This window comes from Pleuronectes platessa, chromosome 8 (genome assembly GCF_947347685.1).
Source record: "Pleuronectes platessa chromosome 8, fPlePla1.1, whole genome shotgun sequence".
Taxonomy (NCBI): Eukaryota; Metazoa; Chordata; class Actinopteri; order Pleuronectiformes; family Pleuronectidae; genus Pleuronectes; species Pleuronectes platessa.
Genome location: NC_070633.1, coordinates 18,333,121 through 18,353,363, shown reverse-complemented (window position 1 = coordinate 18,353,363; position 20,243 = coordinate 18,333,121). Strand labels below are relative to the sequence as shown.

The 20,243-nt window shown below is 47.5% G+C and overlaps 1 protein-coding gene across 1 annotated transcript; it reads right to left on the bottom strand.

The window, feature by feature from the left end:
• Positions 1-1,285: 1,285 nt before the first annotated feature.
• Positions 1,286-9,119, bottom strand: fgf18a (fibroblast growth factor 18a). The gene is made up of 5 exons (XM_053428988.1): positions 8,937-9,119; positions 5,289-5,328; positions 4,949-5,129; positions 3,078-3,184; positions 1,286-2,943 (listed from the first exon to the last, which is right to left on the bottom strand). The coding sequence occupies exons 1-5, from the start codon at positions 8,966-8,968 to the stop codon at positions 2,671-2,673; spliced, it is 633 nt and encodes a 210-aa protein (XP_053284963.1). The 5' UTR covers positions 8,969-9,119; the 3' UTR covers positions 1,286-2,670.
• Positions 9,120-20,243: the final 11,124 nt, after the last annotated feature.

The following is a 20,243-nucleotide window of genomic DNA, read 5'->3' as shown; positions in this document are numbered from 1 at the left end:
TTCTCCCCCTGAGTCAGCTGTTTGTGTCTGCCGGCATGATTGGGTCATTTGGCAGCGACATCTCTTCAGTGACCTCCTGCTAGGAGAGGGAAGGAAGGGGAGGGATGGAGGGGGGGATAAGAGCAGGACAGATGAGACGAGAAGCAGCCATGAAACTCTATCTAACTACTGCACGTTTCCCTTCCTCTTTCTCGGTCTGACCCTTTGTGCTGCATATTTCTTGGCCTAAACCTCGGTAGATGTGGAGCTGACTGTTGACAGTCGGGGCTCGTCAGTTTTTCTAGGCAATTTCACGGGGTTCCTGAGCGAGGCCGGTCCACCTCCGACTTGTGTTTGTCATGTAATTTAATACACCAGAGTCGAACTTCAGTGACTACCTCACGCCAAACCAACAAGAAATATGGAAACTTGAGAATCCATTCTTCTGTGGCCTTTCGGAGTCTGCACCTTGTCTCTATTACATATCTGCCAGTCTGAGAACTTTTCCCAGACGATGAATTGTTGTGGGAAATGCAGAATTTAATAGTTTCAGACTCAACTCATACGTCTTAGGAAAAACAGAGCTCTTGTCCCGTGGTACTTGCCTGGAGAAGATTTTCAAATCTCTGATAAACTTTTCTAACATGTTTGAAGCCACCTATGGCTGCAATCAAATAATTTTAATATATATATATTTTGAATTAATCAGTATCTATCTTTAAAAATGCCCCATAAAAAGACATATCTATTAGGATTGGACAATAGGGATCAAATCTATCACAGTAGGTGTTTTTATATAAAATTATTGATATATATATATATATATATTGTGAAACAGTAGATTTCTGTAGTGAATAATGAAGTATGATTTTGCTGCAAAAATCCTGAACGTTGCCACAATACACTCCAACTCAATGATTTACATTCTCTATTGTATGGTACCATCTCTGGTGGTTAGATTGGATCGTGGACAATCTCAAATTGCCCATCTTTAAACCCTCATTCGGCATAATATATTCCGAATGTTTGTTTTCTTGAACCAATATTCCCAAACCCAACGGAAATCTGTTATTGATTATTGGAAACGGAGAAAAGCATAAAACCTTCACTTTATAGTCATTTTTTTAAACCCAAATATGAAAAATGTCAGATTACCCAGTAAAGCCAGCCGAACACATCTGGAGCAACTTGCATGTCGTGTCGATAGAAACCAGTATGAAGAAGAAACAAATTTAAAGAGGCGTGGAGACACAGGAAATGTTTCTGTAAGGTTTACTGAGTCGAGAAAGACCGCTGCACACAGAGCTGAAATAAATAAATGAAATAATTTTATCATAATAATTATAGTAACCATCATATTAAGATTGCTTATTTAGGGTTTCTGTCTTCTTTTTTTTATATATATAATATATATAACTTTCAATAAATTGTTCCCTTTAATATTTGTTTTTCTCCTGGGTGTATGCATGAGACTTTGGTTTGTTCCACTGAATGTCCTGGTAGCAGCACTCTGTATCCAAGATATCCGAGGGAGCATCGTCCCCTGGGTTGTTTCTATAGCAATGGTGCTAATTGAGAAGGCACCCTCCCCGCCATGCTCGTCCCTGCGCTCTTCACCCGCCGCACCTATAAGCGGAGGGCATTGTGTCCTTGGGGTGGTGGTGGGGGAACGTGGGGGAGGAGTCGTGAAGAAGGTCTCCAGTTGTCTTTGGTCGGTTGTCGGTTTGGTTCGCTGTGACTGGCTGGCTGTATTTGGTGCAGCTTTTTTTTTTTTTTTTTATACATTCCAGTTCCTAAAGCTTCAGTCCCTGCGGTGAGTTGTCACGGGTTCATGCAGGGACTGCGTGGTCCCTTTCCAGAGTCCCTTGCGATCCAGCTTCACTCATGGTTGTTGGTGCACTCACTCACTCATTCACACACACACACACAAGCACATGCACAACCGTACAAACGTTTCCTCGTCCTCCTTCTACAAACATGCATTTATTCAGTAAGACACTCACTAGAATCCTCTTGTCACTCATCCTTCCGCTCGTCCAACAGTCCCACTGGTTCCCACCAATTTAGCAGTGAGACAAATAAGTGCGTCACATGTCAACAGTCAATTATTGGTCCATATGATCCGCTGCGCAGACCACTCTATCCCTTTGTCCACTCCGCCGTTTTCCTGTCTTCTCCTTCTTGCTTTCCCTTTATCCGAAGGCTAAGCACCCGCTCTCTTGTTCAGTCAGTCGTTCCCACCCTTGTTGCCTCTGTATGGTCCAGTTGTAATCCCGACAGTGTCAAGCTGGTCCAGAACAGGAGATGTGAAGGCCTTGAGGTTTTTGTGGTGGGGGGGAATAAAGGCCTTTGTCGAGCCTGGGAGTCTGGCTGCCCTTCAGGTTTCCTGTCAGTATTTCTGTCCAGCGAACGGAAGCAGACCAGGTCCAGCCATGAACTGGTAGTGCTCCAGTTGGTCCAGTAAGGGAACTAAAACTGAGAAGAATGATCAATAACTAAGGGGCTGTAGTGGCAAATTAGTAGGTGTAAAGCTAAACCCCGTGAATGATTCATCAAGTTTCTGGTCAATGTTTGTCCCAACAAAGGGAGGTGTTGAGTCATGTGTGATAGAAGTGATGACTGGGTTAGCCATTGGCAGGCTCAGGTCAAGGCTGTGGACGACGAGACAGCGGGTGCTAGCGTTAGCCACTACTAGCGGGGTCCAGTAGCACGCACCCTCTTGCCCCGCTTGCTGATGGTGGTGAAGCGGAAGGGGGTGGTGAGGTCGGGCTGCTCTCCGGGCGGGAAGCGCTTCATGAAGTGCACGTCCTGCTGGTTGGGGAGCGTGTGGGGGCCGCGGCGAGGACGCCCTCTTTTGGTGAAGCCCACGTACCAGCCCGTGTAGCGCGCCGACATCAGAGCTGTGTAGTGGTTTTCCAGAACCTTTTCCACAAAGACGCAGTCTTCGCTTCGATTACTGGCCTTCTGAGAGCGCAGAGAAACCACACACATGTTCACACATTGGGAGAAGAAAGAGGAAAGAGAGGCTGGTCAGGAAACTGGTCGGATTCGATTTGCTTTTTGAGGAAACACGTCTCAAGAAAAAAGAGAAGTCTCACCTTTCCAACCAGCTTGCCGCGGCGGTTCATGCACAGGTAGAAATTGGTTTCTTTGCCCCGGATTCTCACCTGGCTACCAAAGGTATCGGCCTCCACTACGAGCTGGGCTTGTAAAGGGACAGACAGAGAGACAGACAGACATTAGAGCCAAAGGGAACACAGACAAATACAGTCCTGTGTGTGTGTGTGTGTAAGGCTGTACAACAAGATTAGGATAAAACAAATTTAGAGATTGTTTAATTTCCACATCTAAGTATAAACTTTTACACATTTACAACATCAATGTGTTTTTACACTAATTGCTCAGATTACCAGCGACCGTTAAATCAGATTTGGCTTTTAAACCTGATGAGGCATTCACATCGAACCCCTGTTTTCGGATTCACAGTTGCTATTAAACGTGTTGATAAATCCCAAACAGATGTCAAGGTCTCTGGCTGGACAGATGGTTGTCAGATAAGCCCGGTCCCACACATGGATGTGAGGCTGCTGACCACAAATGGACCTCGTAAAAAAGATAACAGCCAGGAGGAGACGGAGCCCGGTGAGCCAAGAGGAGCGGGAGAATGGAGCTGCTGAGATAGTATTGTTTTCAGGTGCGAGCATGTGTGTGCGTGAAGCTCGGTGTGTGCCTGTTTGTGTGTGTGTGTGTGTTTGTGGGCAGGTGCATACATGTTCATCCTTCCAGGCAACACTGCTCCGCCAACTATACATCTTCAGACAGCGCTAGTGCCTGTTTAAAAATAAATCCCGAAAATGGTTCCTACATGACCTCAGTCAACAAAGGGGTCAAGAGAAATCAATACCTCCCTCCCTCTTGCCCTCTTCCTCTCTCTTCCCCCAACTCTCTATGCGTCTCCCTTCTGCTCCTTCGCTTCATGTTTATACCTTCATGCATGTGCTCCTTCTTTTCTTTATTTTTCTTTTTGCTCTTGGTTTCCCCGCAAAACCTTTTTTCGCAATCAGTCAGTTTAAGTAGGATTTGTTGTGCTTTTTTCGATAGGTATAAAAATCTGACCGGCCCCTTGCATCTATGATCCCATCTCCGGCTTGGAGTGGTGTGAAGAGAAACCTGACATGTTTGTGAATGGAGCGGGATGTGCAACATGAGCTGGGGCATGTGCCGGGGCCACACACAGAAACATGAACTCCAGCTGTACGGCTTGTATGTATGGCTTTCGACTGCCCATTGATTCTGTGTGTGGTTTAAGAATGGGTTAGACATCATTACAGGCAGGGAAGAGGAGGGGGAGGGAGAGGGGGATGGACATGAGGGAGTGTTAGGGGATGGAGGGAGGGGAGGGAGAGGAAGCCTGCTGTTTTAAATCCAGAGGAGACAACAGGGAGGATGAGAAATCAATGGAGGGATCGATGGAGGAGATGAGTTTCTAACACTCGCTCCGACACTCTACCTGCTGGGCTTCTCCCTCTAACTCACACTTTTTTTTTTTTTTCACTATCACCTTTTCTTTCTCTCTTCCTTTTGCTCTCTAGTGAATCATTGAGTCAGCAGCCAGTCGATGAGGTCTTTGTACTCCCAAGACAAGCTCCACTGCCCCTCTGCCAAAGCCTGGGGAGGCATGTGTGTGTGCTTTTGTGAGTGTGCACAGTTGCATTCTGTATCCGCTCATGCATGCACTTGGTCAACCTTTAAGTCTTTGTACTTGCAGCCGTTAGATTGTGAGAGGCAGTGTGTGAGGGTGTGTGTGTGTGTGCGTGTGTGTGTGCAAGTCAGCGTCTTTCTCTGTGTGCATACAATCGCATTCGCCAAAGCGTTTCCCTCTGTTCTACTGTGTGTGTGTGTTGTTTTGTGTGTTGTTTTGTGTGTTTTTGTGTGCTTTTGTGTGTTTCTGTGTGTTTGTGTGTCTTACCATATTTGTCTCCATCTTCTCCCTTGGCGCTGATTTTGCGCCCCAGCACCTGGACATGTTTACCGCTGGTGCGGCTGTAGAGCTGGTAGACCCGGTGGTGTCGCCGGCTCATGGTGTCTCGCACCTGAGTCTGGTTCTCCACATGCACGCTGAAGTTGACTCCATCCACACCAAGTACCTGCTGATAACACATACACACACACACACACACACATAGACACACCCAGAGGCATACACAGAAGATACAGAGATTAGTTAACAGGCTTAAATAAACTCCAGGTACAATTTAACAATACAACTTATCTTACAATCACTCTTTGTCATGCATGTAGACTCTAACCTGTAATGGATTGCACATCACCAGCAACATCTGGATACATCTGGAAAAAGGAGAAACAGATGAGTTTAGAAATATGCAAGCAACATTGAATGCTGGACCAGTTAGGGCTTGACACCATCGTTTCCATCTCTTTCTTCTCTGCCGTTTCTCTCTGCTCAACATCTCTTTTCCTTATTGGGTGATTACTCACACCGCTGGGTGTGCAGCTGGCAGAGCGACTTGACAGACCGGCAGATGTCCAGGGATCAACAGACCGACGATACCCACCGCACTGTTTATAGTAACGCCACCAGCCTCCTGTCCAAACCCATTTTTTCTGACCCGTTTGTGACTTTCGCCACGCTAAAATCTGGCCTCCAAATGACCCGATTGGGCCGTGGCGAAATGGCAAACATTCCGAGACATCTAGAATATGTTTTGGTTTGGACATCTGAGGGAAACGGCTGGCTTATTTGGCTGCTCCCTGTATGTAGACAGCTGGGCTGGACTACAGGTGTACACTGGGCTGTGATGTGGCTTTGGAGCGCGTTGGACTGCGGTTACATTTATAGATGCTATGAATAAGTGAGAACACGAGCTACCAAAATGTGCGGAAAGATAATTTATGGAGGAAACTATCGGTGAGGAGTAGTCATGGCGATGTTGCAGACGGAATCCATTTGTCATGGACTTGTACGTGAACGAAACTTTTCTCTCTATTTTCCTTTACAAACTATCTGAACACTTTGACACATTAATGGTTGAAACAGCTGGTTACAGTAACAATTAAAATTCTTCTTACTTTAGCACATTGCTTAATTGAAGTTTAGACCTTGACCTTGGATATATCAAGTGTTATTTACAGCTTTGGTGAGGGAGTGATTGTGTTGTGCAAATTCTACTCTGGCAGTCCTTGAACTGCTCTGAATTAGTGGCTGAAGACTGGATGAAGTTCAGAACCAAGTGTGTGGGCTGAAAAAGCAATTCTACACATTGTGTCTTTCCCCACCTCATCTTTTGCTATCTCCCTGCATGCCTCTTCTCTCTCTCTTTCTCTGACTCGTTGTCCTCCCTCTCTCCTCTACTTTATCTTTCCCTCTCTGTCCACTCTACCTTTCTCCTATCGTTCCCTGCCTCCCATCTTCCTTTATGTTTGGGGTTAGCACAATGACTCCTCCACACTGTCATGGGCATGCACGCAGATGTGCAGGTGTGTGTGTGTGTGTGTGTGTGTGTGTGTGTGTGTGTGTGTGTGTGTGTGTGTGTGTGTGTGTGTGTGTGTGTGTGTGTGTGTGTGTGTGTGTGTGTGTGTGTGTGTGTGTGTGTGTGTGTGTGTGTGTGTGTGTGTGTGTGTGTGTGTGTGTGTGTGTGTGTGTGTGTACAGGAGGAGCAGGCAGCTGACAGCTGGGCCAAAGCAAAGACATACGCGCTGCTGAGAGAGGGAGATAGCGAGAGAGGTAGACTGAGAGGTACACAAAGGGATAGGGAGAAAGCAGGACAGGAGAAGGGGATGGTAGAATAAATAGAGGGGAGATGAAGCCAGGGAAGGCTGACGGCGAATGAAAGACGTGGGAGATAAAATCTGAAAGAAGGGGCAGATGCACAGATGTGAGACGGAGGAGAAAAAGGACTAAGGTTACATCTCGAAAGGCAGGAGGAGAAAAAGGGGCTGAATGAGAGACAGTAGTGTAACCACTGAGTGTGGTCTGGCCTGAGAAGTAGACAAAAAGATAAATAATGAGAACGAAGAGGAAGAGAGTTCAACTCATGCACATCGTAACACATGTCACTGCCTCTTGACTCACACACACACACATGCTCACAAATGCGCGCACACACACACATACCATATACTCTTGTTTCCTCCCTCTTCTCCCTCCTCCTCAGTTTCTTTCCCAGTGTGTTGGCCCCTGAGTCCCTCTAATAGATGCAGACATCCCGGGCATTGCAGTAAAGTGTTGGCCCTCACATTTTGCCTGCGCAGCCGAAAAAACCTGAGCGCCTGTGCATTGTGAGGACTCTCAGCTGTTAAAACACCACGGCTGCACTGCCGCCGAGGACACTGCAGGAAAAGTGCCTCAGCGCTGGATTCCCCTGCTCCCACAAAAACCACAGACACTCCATATTATGCCAGCCACAGAAAGAAAAAGAGAGGAAAGAGGGGGACAGGATCGGCCGGTGGTGGGGGAGGGATGAGAAAACTAGAGAATAAAAGATCGCAGGGTAAAAAGTCGGGGAGAGTAAAGGAGGTATGGAGAGAGGGAAAGCCCGGTGCACCTTGGCCGGTGGCCAAAACAAGCAAGGGTCTGACATCATAAACCTGCGTCCCAGCAGATCTACCATATGGACGCTGCGGTTAGACTAGCAGGCCTCAGCACTGAGGACTGGGCACCAGCATGGAGTGCGAGCGGTCGGCCTGGTGGGACTCAGCACAGAGCAGTGGTTTCAGCTGTGTGTAGCAGTGGTTAGCGTGGTAGGCCAACACTGGAGCAGTGGGCTTCGGCACAGTGCAAGACTTTCAGATGTTCAGCAGTCGGCCTCGGTGAAGACTTGTGGTTAGGCCAGTGGGCGTGTGAGTGGTATCAGCAGTAATAGGGCGTATGTTGGGGCAATGGTAAGCGATGAGGAAGACCTCGACACGGAGCTGTGGTTTTTAGGAGTGGAGCAGGTTGCTGTGGCAAAAGGCCCTTGGCTTTTTTTTTCACCGGCTAAAAACTTGTGATCAATTTTGTAAAACAGCATGTGGATGGAGTAAAGTGTCTGCGGTAAAACTGATCGGCAAGAGGGAAATGAATGGAGAGATGATTGGCTCTGGTAGACCTAAACCGAAACCAGCAGACTAAACAATGAGGCTGCTCTCTTCAGATACTGCCAGGGGCACCATCATTCATCGGTTATTAATTCATACTTTTTATCGGAGCAAATATCTGTGGAAAAAGGGGTATGGGCAAGACAGGAAGACAGATGTGGGTAGTTAGGTGAGTAAGCGGAGAGACTGTGAGGGAGACAGACGGAGAGGGAGAGCCAGGCAGACACCAGCAGCAGCAGCACACACCCTGTCCAGGTTGTGTGAGGAATGAGAAGTATCTGGAGATGACTGCCATCTGGGAGAAGTACAGCCGACACAAAGAAAGAAAAATAAATCCCTTGGCTTTTAACAAGACACACCTCGAATGGGCAAACTCAAACCCCCGAGTCTGTATCCTCCTCCCTTAGATTTGCTCTTGGCACTTTATCATTTTCCTATCCCACTAGATAAAGCTGGTGTTATTTGACTCAACTTCTGAAATATTTTCAATAGGAAAAAAAAAAAAAGGCATTTTTTTGGCGATGGGAAAAATGGTCTTCTCCAGGCCAGCTTGGTCATCCCTGAAGTAAGTGCAGATGGTGATGGAGATGTTTATGGCAGCTTTTATGAATAACATGGCCCTGACTCTGACCTAGTGACCTTGAACTGTCAGCCAGCCAATCAAAACAGGGCTTTCCATGGTATGTTTTCTATGGGGATTGATGCGGAGTGACGTAATCGTTAGACACTGCAACCCTCCTCTCCATCATCTTCATCTCAGCTCGGGCTATCGTGATACAAGTTTACACAACTGATGACAGAGATAGGACCAGAGAGGATGCATGAGATTAGTGCGTGCGGAGGTGATAAAAGTGACTTACAAGACGGTCAGCGTGGAAAGAAGGGGCCACATTGCTTCCCCCCTCCACTATGGAACTTGGCCCAGAGACAGTCTCCTCGCTCGGTCCGAGCCAGTCCGACAGTCCGGAGAGTTCCCCTGCGTGGTTCGAATCCGCTGGATGTTGGGCAGAGTCACACAGTCAGACAGTCCCGTTGGCATCGGCGGCGGTGTGCCCAGGTCCCCCCGGCGTATGTAAACGTGCGGGCGCGGGCAAACGGAGGTGTGAGGCCGGGGTGAGCGTGCCACTGTGACCGCCGGGCAACCTCTAACAGCTGTCCAGACCGGTGGAGACAGATGGGCGGGGGAGCAAAGGGGGGGAAGGTTAGGGGCTTTAAACGCCGCGCGTCCCCGACGAGGAGAGGAACAGGTGAAAGCGCGCTCACGCCTCACAGATAACCAACTCCAATCGACCTTGCTGACCCTAGGAGGGACGCTCGGCCCCGTGGACAGCTGCGGTACGCGCGTAATCTCCTGCGTAATCCAATGCGTAACGTTTCAGAGCAACAGCAATCTTCTGATCTCCAACTGGAATTCTGCGGTAGGTGAGGTGATAAAAGAAAGTGGCGGAGAGTTTGTCCCGGCACAGACACGCAGGTTCAGTCCCAGCAGAGCGGGGCCAGGAGCTGTTGGATGTGGGGTACCTGGGCTGGCTGATGGAGCAAACGGCGAGCTGGAGACGGGGGCTCTGCGGGCGCAGGGTAGTGCAAAGCGCCCTCTGTCATGTCTGCTCCCCCACGCTGGTTCAAAGGGTCTGTGGCTCAAGTGACACCGACCGACACTGTCCGGCACAGAGGCTGATAAGGTCCCGGGGCGGTCCAGCTCAGAGAGGTATATGGAGAGTGCTGAATGAGAATGGGAGGGGATAGTAAAGTGGAAAGAAAGACGAGGGAGGGAGGGGTGGCTGGAGAGGATGGGAACAGCTGTGACTGGGTGGCGGACTTAGCCACCCGCGACACGGCGAGGAAATGACAGCCGCACTTTGCACCTGATTCTCCGGACTTCCCCTCTCGCCTCAGCCGCTGGTTACCGCCTGGCTGCAGCAGCAGTCCTCCCTGCGCCCTCTCGACACAATACCAGTCAAAACACAGCACGATGACATCACCTCCGAAATGTTTGAAGGGGGGAAATGCAATCTGATCTTTTTATTTATTTTTTTACACGTAGAAAGTTTTAGGCAGTTTCTCTGAAGAGGAGGAAAAACTCGAAAGTCTCTCCTCGTTCCGAGAATAGGGGGAAAAAACCAAGTCCGCTGCTCAGAAGGGGAGAAGAGTCGAGCTCGCCAGTTTGTCAAGAAATAAAAAAAAAAGTTAAAAACGGGCGCTTCTGGGAACGTGTTTACCCCCAAATCCCTGTGACAGATCGAGAAGCCGTCCACAGCCTGCAGCGTTCCTCTTCACCTTGTGTCTGCCTCCCTGTTTCATTCAGACACCATGGGGAGAAAAACGCAAGAAGAAGCCCAGCCGTGCGTTGTTATCCACTCCACTTGTGTTGTGCAGATCCTTCTCCCTTTCAGGAAAAAAAAAAATCCAAGGTTTGCTTCCATTAAAAGCTCCTCTTGAAGGGGGGGCTACACAGGAGAGGCGCGTCGGCAGGCACAGACCTCACTCCAAGAAAAACCAGAACAAGATTTTAACAGACGCGGATCAATCCTCCCTCCCTCCCTCCCTCCTCTCTCCTTCCCTTCCTCCCTCCCACCCCTCTCTCTCTCTCTCTCTCTCTCTCTCTCTCTCTCTCTCTCTCTCTCTCCTCTCCCCAGTCTCTCTCCCCTCACACACACGCACATGCACACTTATTGGATCAAAATGGGATTAGTCAGTCGCTATGCGATGCCGACCAAACTTACACTGCAAAAATATCCATCCTAACCAGTGTTCCGTCCTATGTGAAAAACATCTGGTGACGAGGTGAGATAATCTCACTTGTTTACAAAGCACAACCCAACTTGTTTCTATCATTTCTCCAGCATCCAGACAATCCTCTTTCCCCCCCTCTGCCTTGTTCTGTCTTGTTTCAACTAATATTTGTGTATGGAAATTGTTAAAACGAAGTAATTGGAAGCAATTAGGGATGATGTCATGTTATCGGGAGGAATTCACTTGTTTCCAGAGAAAGCGATTTTAAACTGCGCGCCAGAGCAAGTCATCCGTTCAACGTGTCTCAGACCGACAGAGACCGTGGCAAACAAACGGTACACGTCCGTAAAACGAAGACACCTGCCTCGGTCAAGTGAACATCTGTCTTGAAACCAGCCAAACACTCCTTGCCCTCCGCTATCTCAGCTGAAGATAACCCCACCCCTGCGGCCTCAGTGGCCCCGCGCACGGGGCGCACAGGGCGGAGGGCAGCGCGCGGTCTCCTGCACACCCTTCGGAGTCGCCGCGCTTTCAAGTGATGTATTTGGACTCCCCGTTTCATAACTTTTGAGTTAGAACTCAAGAAGGACAAATGAAACGGAGAACGAGAGACAGTCGGGAGGGCGGTATGTAAGCACGGACACGGATCCAAAACGAACATTTCTCAGGGATTTCGGCAGCAACGCCCGCTCTGCGCTCCCAAAAAACTCCCTCTCACCGCCGCACAACCGCAGACGGTCAGCCAAGCCAACACAACACTCCTGCCATACCTTTCACACACACACACACGCACGGGAAGACAAAGAATAGAAAGAATAGGCGTGTGTGTGTCTGCGCAAGCGTGCGTGCATGTGTGGTGGAAGTGGGAGGGATGGGGGGGTGGGGGGTTTGGCCTCATACATCAGGGACAGTTATCTTGGCTCCGAATCTAGGCTCCGAATCTAGGCTTATTCTTTTCAACATTGTACTTTCAAATCAGTCGCACACGCACCAAAGCACACGCACGCCCACCGACAGACTTGTGCGACTGGACAGGGTTGAGCTGGGCTGGGTAGGGGTACTGTGGTTGAATGCCTTTCCAGTCATGCTCCATAGAGAAGCCTCTGGCCTTCTTTCCTACTACTGGCTCTCGCTCTGTCTTTGCACCTGTGTCTGTGCTTTTTTTAATGCGCTCACTGCACTGCTGCATGGGACACCAGGGTAAATGTTGTGGAGAGGGATTGGAACCACATTCTGGTGATAAGGTATGGGTCTGTCTGGTGCTCTGAAGCCCAGATGGAAGGGTTGAGGCCAGTGGCTGCAGCAGATCTCAGTGCAATGGGAGAGTATGAACCACATAACTCCATTCACATTCACTGGGCTTTTAAATTAGTAACCGATTTATAGATGGAAGGCTTTTCCAAAAAGGGATCCTGATGCTTAGAGATTCTTACACCAATCGTAAATCCATGAGATTTATGCTACACATAGATCCTCCAGGGAAACGAGAGCCGGTGTATATGAACTCTGATTGAGGCTGAGGTGCCAAAAGAAAAGAAAGGACAAAGAATAAAAGGTCTGTTCTCTAAAAGCCCTACCTACAGTAAGTTACCAAACTATTCTCATTGTCTGTCTTTTCACGAAAATAACTGACTGCCTGCTGTTTGTGAAGACCTGATGATGGACAGAATGATCAGCAGGTGTTTGCGTTTGCAGATTTATGGGATTAGATTGAACTCAATGGTGCCTGGCTTTAGAAAAACATTTTTCTTTACAATACGCTCAAAATAAGATAAAAGTAAAACAAAACTGAGATAAACCGACCAGGCCTCCCCCCTTTGCTTTCTCTTTCCTTCATCACTCTTTCTCTCATACATTCTCTGTCCTCCCTATCTGTCTCTTTAATCTCCCGGCTGTTTTTTATCTGCTCCCTCTGTCCCTCCCTCTGTTTGCAGTCAGCATATTGATTGCCCATGTCTTTGCCTCTGCAGCTCCTGCCTATTGATCCTTTGCTCACACACACACACATGCACGCACGCACGCACACACACAGACACACACACACACACACACAAGTCCCCTTCCCGTTTCCACATACTAAAGGAACTGTCTTACTTTGATGCAGACAAAAGTTTGCCGCCTTCATAATTCACAAAAACACTCACACACGTGGATGCACTCACGTGTGCACACAACACACAAAGGGGCACACACTAGGACACGTATTTTTGCATATACCCTCGATTGTGTTGAATAGACTTGGCATTGATGGACGTTATGCCTTTGTGTTCCTCTCGCGAGTCATTAAAGTGAGTGAAAGCCATGTGTGTGTGTGTCTGTGGGAGCGTGTGTGTGTGTGTGGATGGTTGTGCGTCTTGGGGCCTTTAAGCTGCTGTAGGTCCAGGCCCAGCAGTTTTCTCTGTGCATCCCTCTCTCTCTCTTTTGACTGGGCCTGCAGCCTTCTTCATCCAGGGAGCCTGGTCAATATGGCCATTCTGTCCAGCAATTAACATCGATCAGTGCTCGTCAATACCGTCAGCACCGAGACAAAGACCCAGGGTGCATTGCGTGTGCTTGCCCTTTCTCTATCACAGTCCAACAAATCCCCAAACAGCACTCTCATTATATGAGGGCATTCTGGCCTGACCCCAAGGTCACCGCGGAGGAGAGGCATGGTGTGCTGGACTCTATGTTATGGGTGACTGGAGTGGAACCTAGTGCGGAACTGTGAGCCACGGGCCAGTTGTTGCCTCATGTTCTTGTGTGCGTGTGTGTGTGTGTGTGTGTGTGTAGAGGTGCGGGTGAAGAGTCGAGTGTAGATATGCTTTGGCTTGGTTTTCAAAGACAAGTTGGCAGACAGGCGATATCATCCCCATGCTGTGTGCTCCAGAGACTTCAACACTTTGAAAAACTTTGAACGGTATAAATGCAATCCATCATCCTGGTGACACACTGAGCAGATATTGGGGTTTCAGATGTGTCAAGTGCAGAGGATTGTGTTCAATTAGCTTTCTCCATAAGGTATGGGGCTGTATATGTTTAGATGGGAGGAGGGACAGCGGAGGCAGGCCTGCGGGATCTCTGGAAGGGGGGAGAGAGCGGCTTGTGGCTTTGATTAATACCTGCAGACATGGGCCTTAAACTGCGCATCAGATGTCGAGATGACAGCCTAACATCGGTCTCTGGTATGGATATTCCCACTCTGTTAATCATGGGCCAAGTTTAAACTGTTCCCCAATGTGTAAATGTATGAGACACTTAATAAAGTCCCTTTGATGACAGGGGGGCCCATGCAAAGTCCAGGAATGTGTACAGTGTGCTGCGCTTTGAAATGAGAACCTGTTTGCCACTTGTCCGCGTCTGGGAGATGAGAGAATCAACAGCTGCAACTAAGCAAGAGCAGGAATTAATTAGTGGAGCAGCCGTATGTGCAGCAGTGAGCTCGAGTGGAAAGTGAGATGAAGAGAAAAGCTAAATATTGTTTTTATTAGCGGCGATGTTGGTGGTGCGCAGCCTGCTCCCCTCGCTCGCTTAGCAAGATTAATCCTGTGAATATGAAAGTTTACTCTCCTCTGTCCCGGAATCCATTGCAGCTGTTGTCTCTATACATAGCCCAGCTGAGGCACTGGAATAACTTTACTTTGACACTTTCAAGTTGGAGGGTTTGATGCTGCCTTGGACGCGTGTCAGGGTAATTTTTCATGCAATCTCGCCTGTCATTGTAAGGCCAGAGCCGGGTTTCACGGAGGGAATCGTGCCCAGGTAGTCGTGTTCTTCAGGCTACACCTGCCTTCTTAGCAGCATTCATGGCACGGCTCTCATTCTGGACCTGATTCAGTGGATTCAGGAGTTTGTCATTGTTGCGGATGAGAATTGCCAAAATGTCTCATAATACAAAACATCTGGGCCTTCCAGATTAACCGAGTGCATAATACTGACCTTAAATCCAGCAACACATGCAATCCAGCAGCTAGGCTGTCTCATCTTCGCCTCCGTGCCATCTGGCAAGAATGCTGCTGAAGTTTGGACGATCCGCATTGATGAAGCGGTGCATACAAAACATAAAGACATCAAACTTGGAATGAGCCATATTTATGCACCTGGATCATATATCAATTTGATCAGGAACTCTTGACAGGACCTCGGGCGGGGGCCAACTATTCAAGAACTTCTGACCATCCCACTAACTAAGGCAGGGACAGAAATGCCAGCAGCTACAGGGAAAAAACTGAGAGTTGGATCTCACATTCAGATACACACAACTACTTTACAACAGGAGTGGCACTGCATGAATGGCAGGGGCCGGTGAGTGCGCTGCGCGAGGATGTACAACGTAATTGCTTCTGACCAATGAGGTTGTACATAAATATGCAACGCCGAGGGACTGGGTGGATGTTTGTTTAATTATGGTCCTTGTGGTCGCGTGTGTTTGGTTGAGTGCGAGTGTCATGACCCTCAGTGACAGAGTGTGCACAGTCGAGTGTGTGAGGTTTGTGGCTATGGTGTAAATGGTTACAAATATATGCAAAGATTGTGTCAACTGGGGTTTTCTGCATAAAGTTGTACAAGTGTGTGCTTTATGGCTGCAGTATGCATGTGTAAATGTTTGTGTGGTTGTGTGTGAGTGTGAGAGAGAGAGAGAGAGAAAGTCATCCTGTGCTCTCCATACATAGTGATGTGAAATGCAGCTGTGGTTTGTGTTGGACACTGATCCGGCATGTTTTTCTTTTTTCTTCCTGTTTCATGTTCAGGCGCTCAGCGATGGAATCCATGAGCATGGCAACCTTCACTCCTGTCATCTTTTCTGTTCATCTCTTCCACACCCCTCCCTTCTAGTTACCTTCCCCTCCTCTCCAGTAAGTGCCCTTTTAACTTACATCCTCCTCTCCGCTCCCCTTCGTGCCGCTCCCGCTCCCGCTCCCTGTGTCCATTTCTCTCATTCTGTTATTTTCCCTCTCCCTGGCCCTTTAGCCTTGCCACCGGGCAGAGGAGGAACTGTAATGTTTATGAAACCCTTTAATGTGCTATGTAATTACCCTGGCAACACCTCCCATCATTACTCATGCCAATAAAGTACCTTTGAATTGACGTGTCAGAGTGGGAGAGTGAGAAACAGAGTGAGAAACGGACAGAGAGAGAGAGAGAGAGAGAGAGAGAGAGGGGGCACAGCACACAAACTTTTCCATCATTCACCCCCTTCTAACACACCCACACACACACACACACACACATACCCCCCCCCTCCCATTAATCTCTCCTCCTTTCTTGTCTTTCCTCTGTATCCGTTTATTCATCCCTGTTTTTGTCGTTTCTTTAATTCTTTCCATCTACAGCTCCTTCCTCTACCTTCTGCATCCCCTTCTCTCCGGCTCTCTGTGACTCCTGCCAGATGCCCAGGTGGTGGTCAATTACAGCGCAACTCCTTTTGCAATAACAAAAGCATTCTTAAAACTCGCTCCGCCAGGCCTATTTTGGGAAGGCTTCTCTGCATGTTGGGAACTGGGTGAATGGGCATGAAGGGGGGGGGGGGGGGGTTACACTCTTTACACTAAAAGAGTGTAAACAACGATGCATAAAAAGTTATGTTCGTCTATGCAAAGCTTTTCCATATAATTAACATATACTGTCGGTTTAAAAGGTCTAAGACCAACAGTCATGATACCTGTGTCGCCTTTATTTCAAATGTAACAGTTATTATCTATTACTAATGTTGCCCCGATGATATCAGTGATATTTACATTAATTAACATGTCTTATTTGCTGTATCCCCCTTTTGCTAAATTTTAACTCGCATCAACTCCACAAGTTTGTTTAAAACCTGATAACCCACGTTATCCCTGTATCATTTCTACAGAGCTTGTTGCAATGATTTTAGATTTTCTATTATATAATTTGCTTTCTTTGATCGGTGTTGTACTGCGTCACAGGGTGCTTATCTTCGAGCGCTGCCATAAATAATTCATGTTCGAGGTCAGGTAACTCTGCAGTAAAGTCCATGACAGGTCAGGCCTACATCTTCTTTGCTCTTCAAGTACTTCATTCAAAGTTTTCATGTCTCGAGGTCACGCTCCTGCTGCAGATATGAATCATTCTCCCCAAAGATGCAAACCAGAGTGAACGGCATGTCTCTGAAGAATGGAGTGGTATTTCTCCTTGGTCAGGGTGCAGTCAAATTCGGTGCAGGTGTCCAACTCTGGAGCAAAACATCCCCAGACTTTAATATTCCCACCAACATGATTCACTGTCAGTTTGATACACTGCAGTATCATTCCCTCTCCTGTTCGTCTACTTACATACACCCTCCTGTTACTGCCATAAATCTCGAACTTGGAATCGGCCGTAAACAGGACTTTTTCCAGTCATCTGCTGTGAAATGCTGGTATTTCTTAGCCCACCCCAAGTGTTTGGCCTTGCTTCCCCTCCTGAGAAGTGGTTTAGAAACTGCTATTCGTTGTCTATGATCACTACACAACAACTTTACTTTGACAGTACGTTTGCTTACTGGAGTTGTGCATTCTTTAATCAGTAAATAGTGTATGTGGTTAGGTCTTTTCCATCTCTCAAGGAGGTAAGTTTGACGAATTGATTCTCTGATGTTGTTGCCGCCTCAACAACCTTCTATCTTCAAGAGAATAACAATTCAACATGTGACACTTTCACTTATTTCTGAGGCAGGTTTTCTCACTTGCACAATGCCGCGAATAAGCCCTGATCTGATCTGATCTGATGTGCTGGGAACTGGAGACAGCCTTATTTATAACAGGTGGCAGTTTGAGTTACTTGACCGGGCCTCTGTTGAGTAGATCAAATCCACCTGAGTCCCATCCGATCGCATGCTTCAGTGGAAGGGATACAACCCATGGAAATCTGACCTTTTCTATGAAGGAGTTAAGTTGTTCAATGCCCCAAATTTGCTTGAATTTCAGGGCTGACCTAGAAACGGTCGGAATCCAAAGTATTTCCTCTTCATTTTACGTGACATAAATTGTGTTTTAAAATGTTCCTGAATCCTCAAAGTTTATGATTATTTCCAGGTTTGCATGAAAACATGAGACATTTTCAGTGTGGTCTCAGACTTCTTGGACCCCACTGTACTCCGTGCCTCTTACAGCAGTCCCTCCCTTTCCAGCGCTCCCACCCATGTTAGTCCTCTGGTCACCATACCTCCCACTTAGACAGCTGAGGCCCTTGGCCTTATTGTGTTAGCACTTATGCTAAGTTCCCTAGCTTTCCTCTATCTCCACTGTTAATGCTCAAACCCCATTTGCTGCCTTAACATTTGGCTTTTACCATAATTCCCTTTGCCCACCTTTGGTTCATCTGCTGCTGTAGCCCTAACTCCTCCTCTGCCCCGACAAAATCCTCATTCGTAAGACAAATATTATAACAAATTAAACAGCTAAACAACGGGTGGGTGTCTGCCTGACGTCAGCCTGCATTTCATTAGCAATCGCTAGGCTAACACGTTCCATATGGAGGAGCCTGCAGGGTAGCCCCCTGCTGCCCAGCCCAGCATGGCCCAGCTCGACTTGGTTGCCACAGTTGGCCCCCGCTCTCACACTCAGTCAGCCCCCAGTTTGGACCCCATCCGGGCCCCCGCCATTATGTCATCTTTAATTTGGACTTGTCACACATCACCTGACACCTACCCCCGTCATGCTGTAACCTTTTGTCCCACTGGAGTGAAAAAGGCTCTCTCCCTCTCCTTTTCTCCCCACTTTGCCTGTTGTTTTATTCTCCCTTTTCTTCTCAATCTTTCTCTCACGCCTTTTCCCCCCTCACTTGCACTCGCTCTGTTGGCTTCTGTCACTTTATCCCTTTTCTCTCTTCAGACTCTCTGCTCATGAAAACCCACCTGCCTTTCCCCTCTGCCCTTTGTTATTTAAACTTAAAAATGTGTGTGTGTGAGTGTGTCTGTGTGTGTGTGTCTGTGAGAGAGAGAGAGAAGAGCACATGAAACAACCAAGACAGGAATCTGATGACACCTCGGTTCAGTCCCCCATACCCCCTTTTCCCAGACCCCTGACAGATGAGCCGAATGACAGTGATGTATGGGAAGTGACAGACAGCGGGAAAGTAAAGCGTTCTGGAAAGAGCTAAATTAAAGCACATGACAGGATCCTGGAGTCGGACCTGTGGGTTGGACAGAGCGGCGGACTCGTGGAGTGCGTCGGGGCCCTGTGGCTGTCTCCTGCGATGGAAATATGGAACGTGAAGGATCTCTGGGATTTTTATCGGCGAGGCAGAAGGGCAGTGAAGTAAAAGATGAGAGGAAACATGCAGATAAGAGAGGATTCGCAATAATGAAAAAGAATATCACTACAAGTGTGTTGTGTATGTGATTTCGTCTGTGGGGGTACTTGTGAGCACAGCCTGTGTGGTTGCATTTACACACTTGCCTTCTCCTGGCCTGTGTAATCATGTGTGCATTTATGGCCTTTGTGCACTGGTGTGTGTGGGTTGCCGTGCACACCCATGTATGTTGCTGGGTGTCTCTGGTACCCGTCCCTCATCGCTGCTCTGTTCCCCCAGGTCTCTGCTGTTGGCCTCACTCTCCTCTCCTGTTCTACTGCGATGCTGTATGCTCTGCTTTACCCCTATTCTACCTTATTCTAATCTACTCTATTCTGCTCTATTCTGCCGTAGAAAGGATGACAAACTAGTGCAGTTGTAAAGAGCTAATGAACATATACAGTAGTATATTTTATGATACAGATAATACTTTTAGGTTTGACTGGTTTAAAGCTCACTGTGGCATCGTTGGATGATTGAACATTGCAGTCACAATAAATCCTCGAGCTTTGAAAGCTCTATTTTTACATCATGCAGGTCATAACTCCTCTCGCTTCACAAAGTGAATGAATCAAGTAGTGACAGCTGGTGGACGAGCATTTGGTTAAATGATTATCTTCATCATTCAGCTCAGTGTATTCAGCTTGCTTGAAGGAAAATGGTTTTTATTATGGAGTAACTATTTTGGACTCTAACGGTCTGGTGAGATCTACGCTCATCAACGTGAAAGGAAAATTCAGAGACTATAAAGACCCAATTGACTACATGTGCTATTGAATAAAACACTAATATGCAAAAGGACAGATAAATCCATATTAAACACTGCACATACAAACCCGTAACACTGATAATTCAAGGATCTGCAGATATAAACGTTAATGAAAGAAAAGTGAATAAATGAGAAATTTAACAAATGCAAATGGTTTCACTCAGATTAGTCAGAGGCAACAAAAATGATGACATTTACAGGATGATGTGTTCTTCAGAGTCACCTGAAGGTCTCACGCCAACTGAGACACCCGAGGAGGATTTGTGTTAGATTTTGTGTGCTCTCTGCTTTTGTAATCAAAACCCCAAATGAGGATTTACAGTGTGTTGCTCGTTCCTAGTGTTCAGAGACTTCACCTTTGTCGGTCAGTTTCATTTCCAGCTTTACTTTTGTC

Bases quoted from the DNA above. Each gene is read 5' to 3' on its own strand.
- fgf18a (XM_053428988.1), bottom strand. From the start codon at position 8,968: ATGTGGCCCCTTCTTTCCACGCTGACCGTCTT. The intron at 5,329-8,936 runs GTAAGTCACTTT...TCCTTTTTCCAG, and splicing joins CTTTCCACGCTGACCGTCTT to ATGTATCCAGATGTTGCTGG. The intron at 5,130-5,288 runs GTTAGAGTCTAC...ATGTGTTATCAG, and splicing joins TGATGTGCAATCCATTACAG to CAGGTACTTGGTGTGGATGG.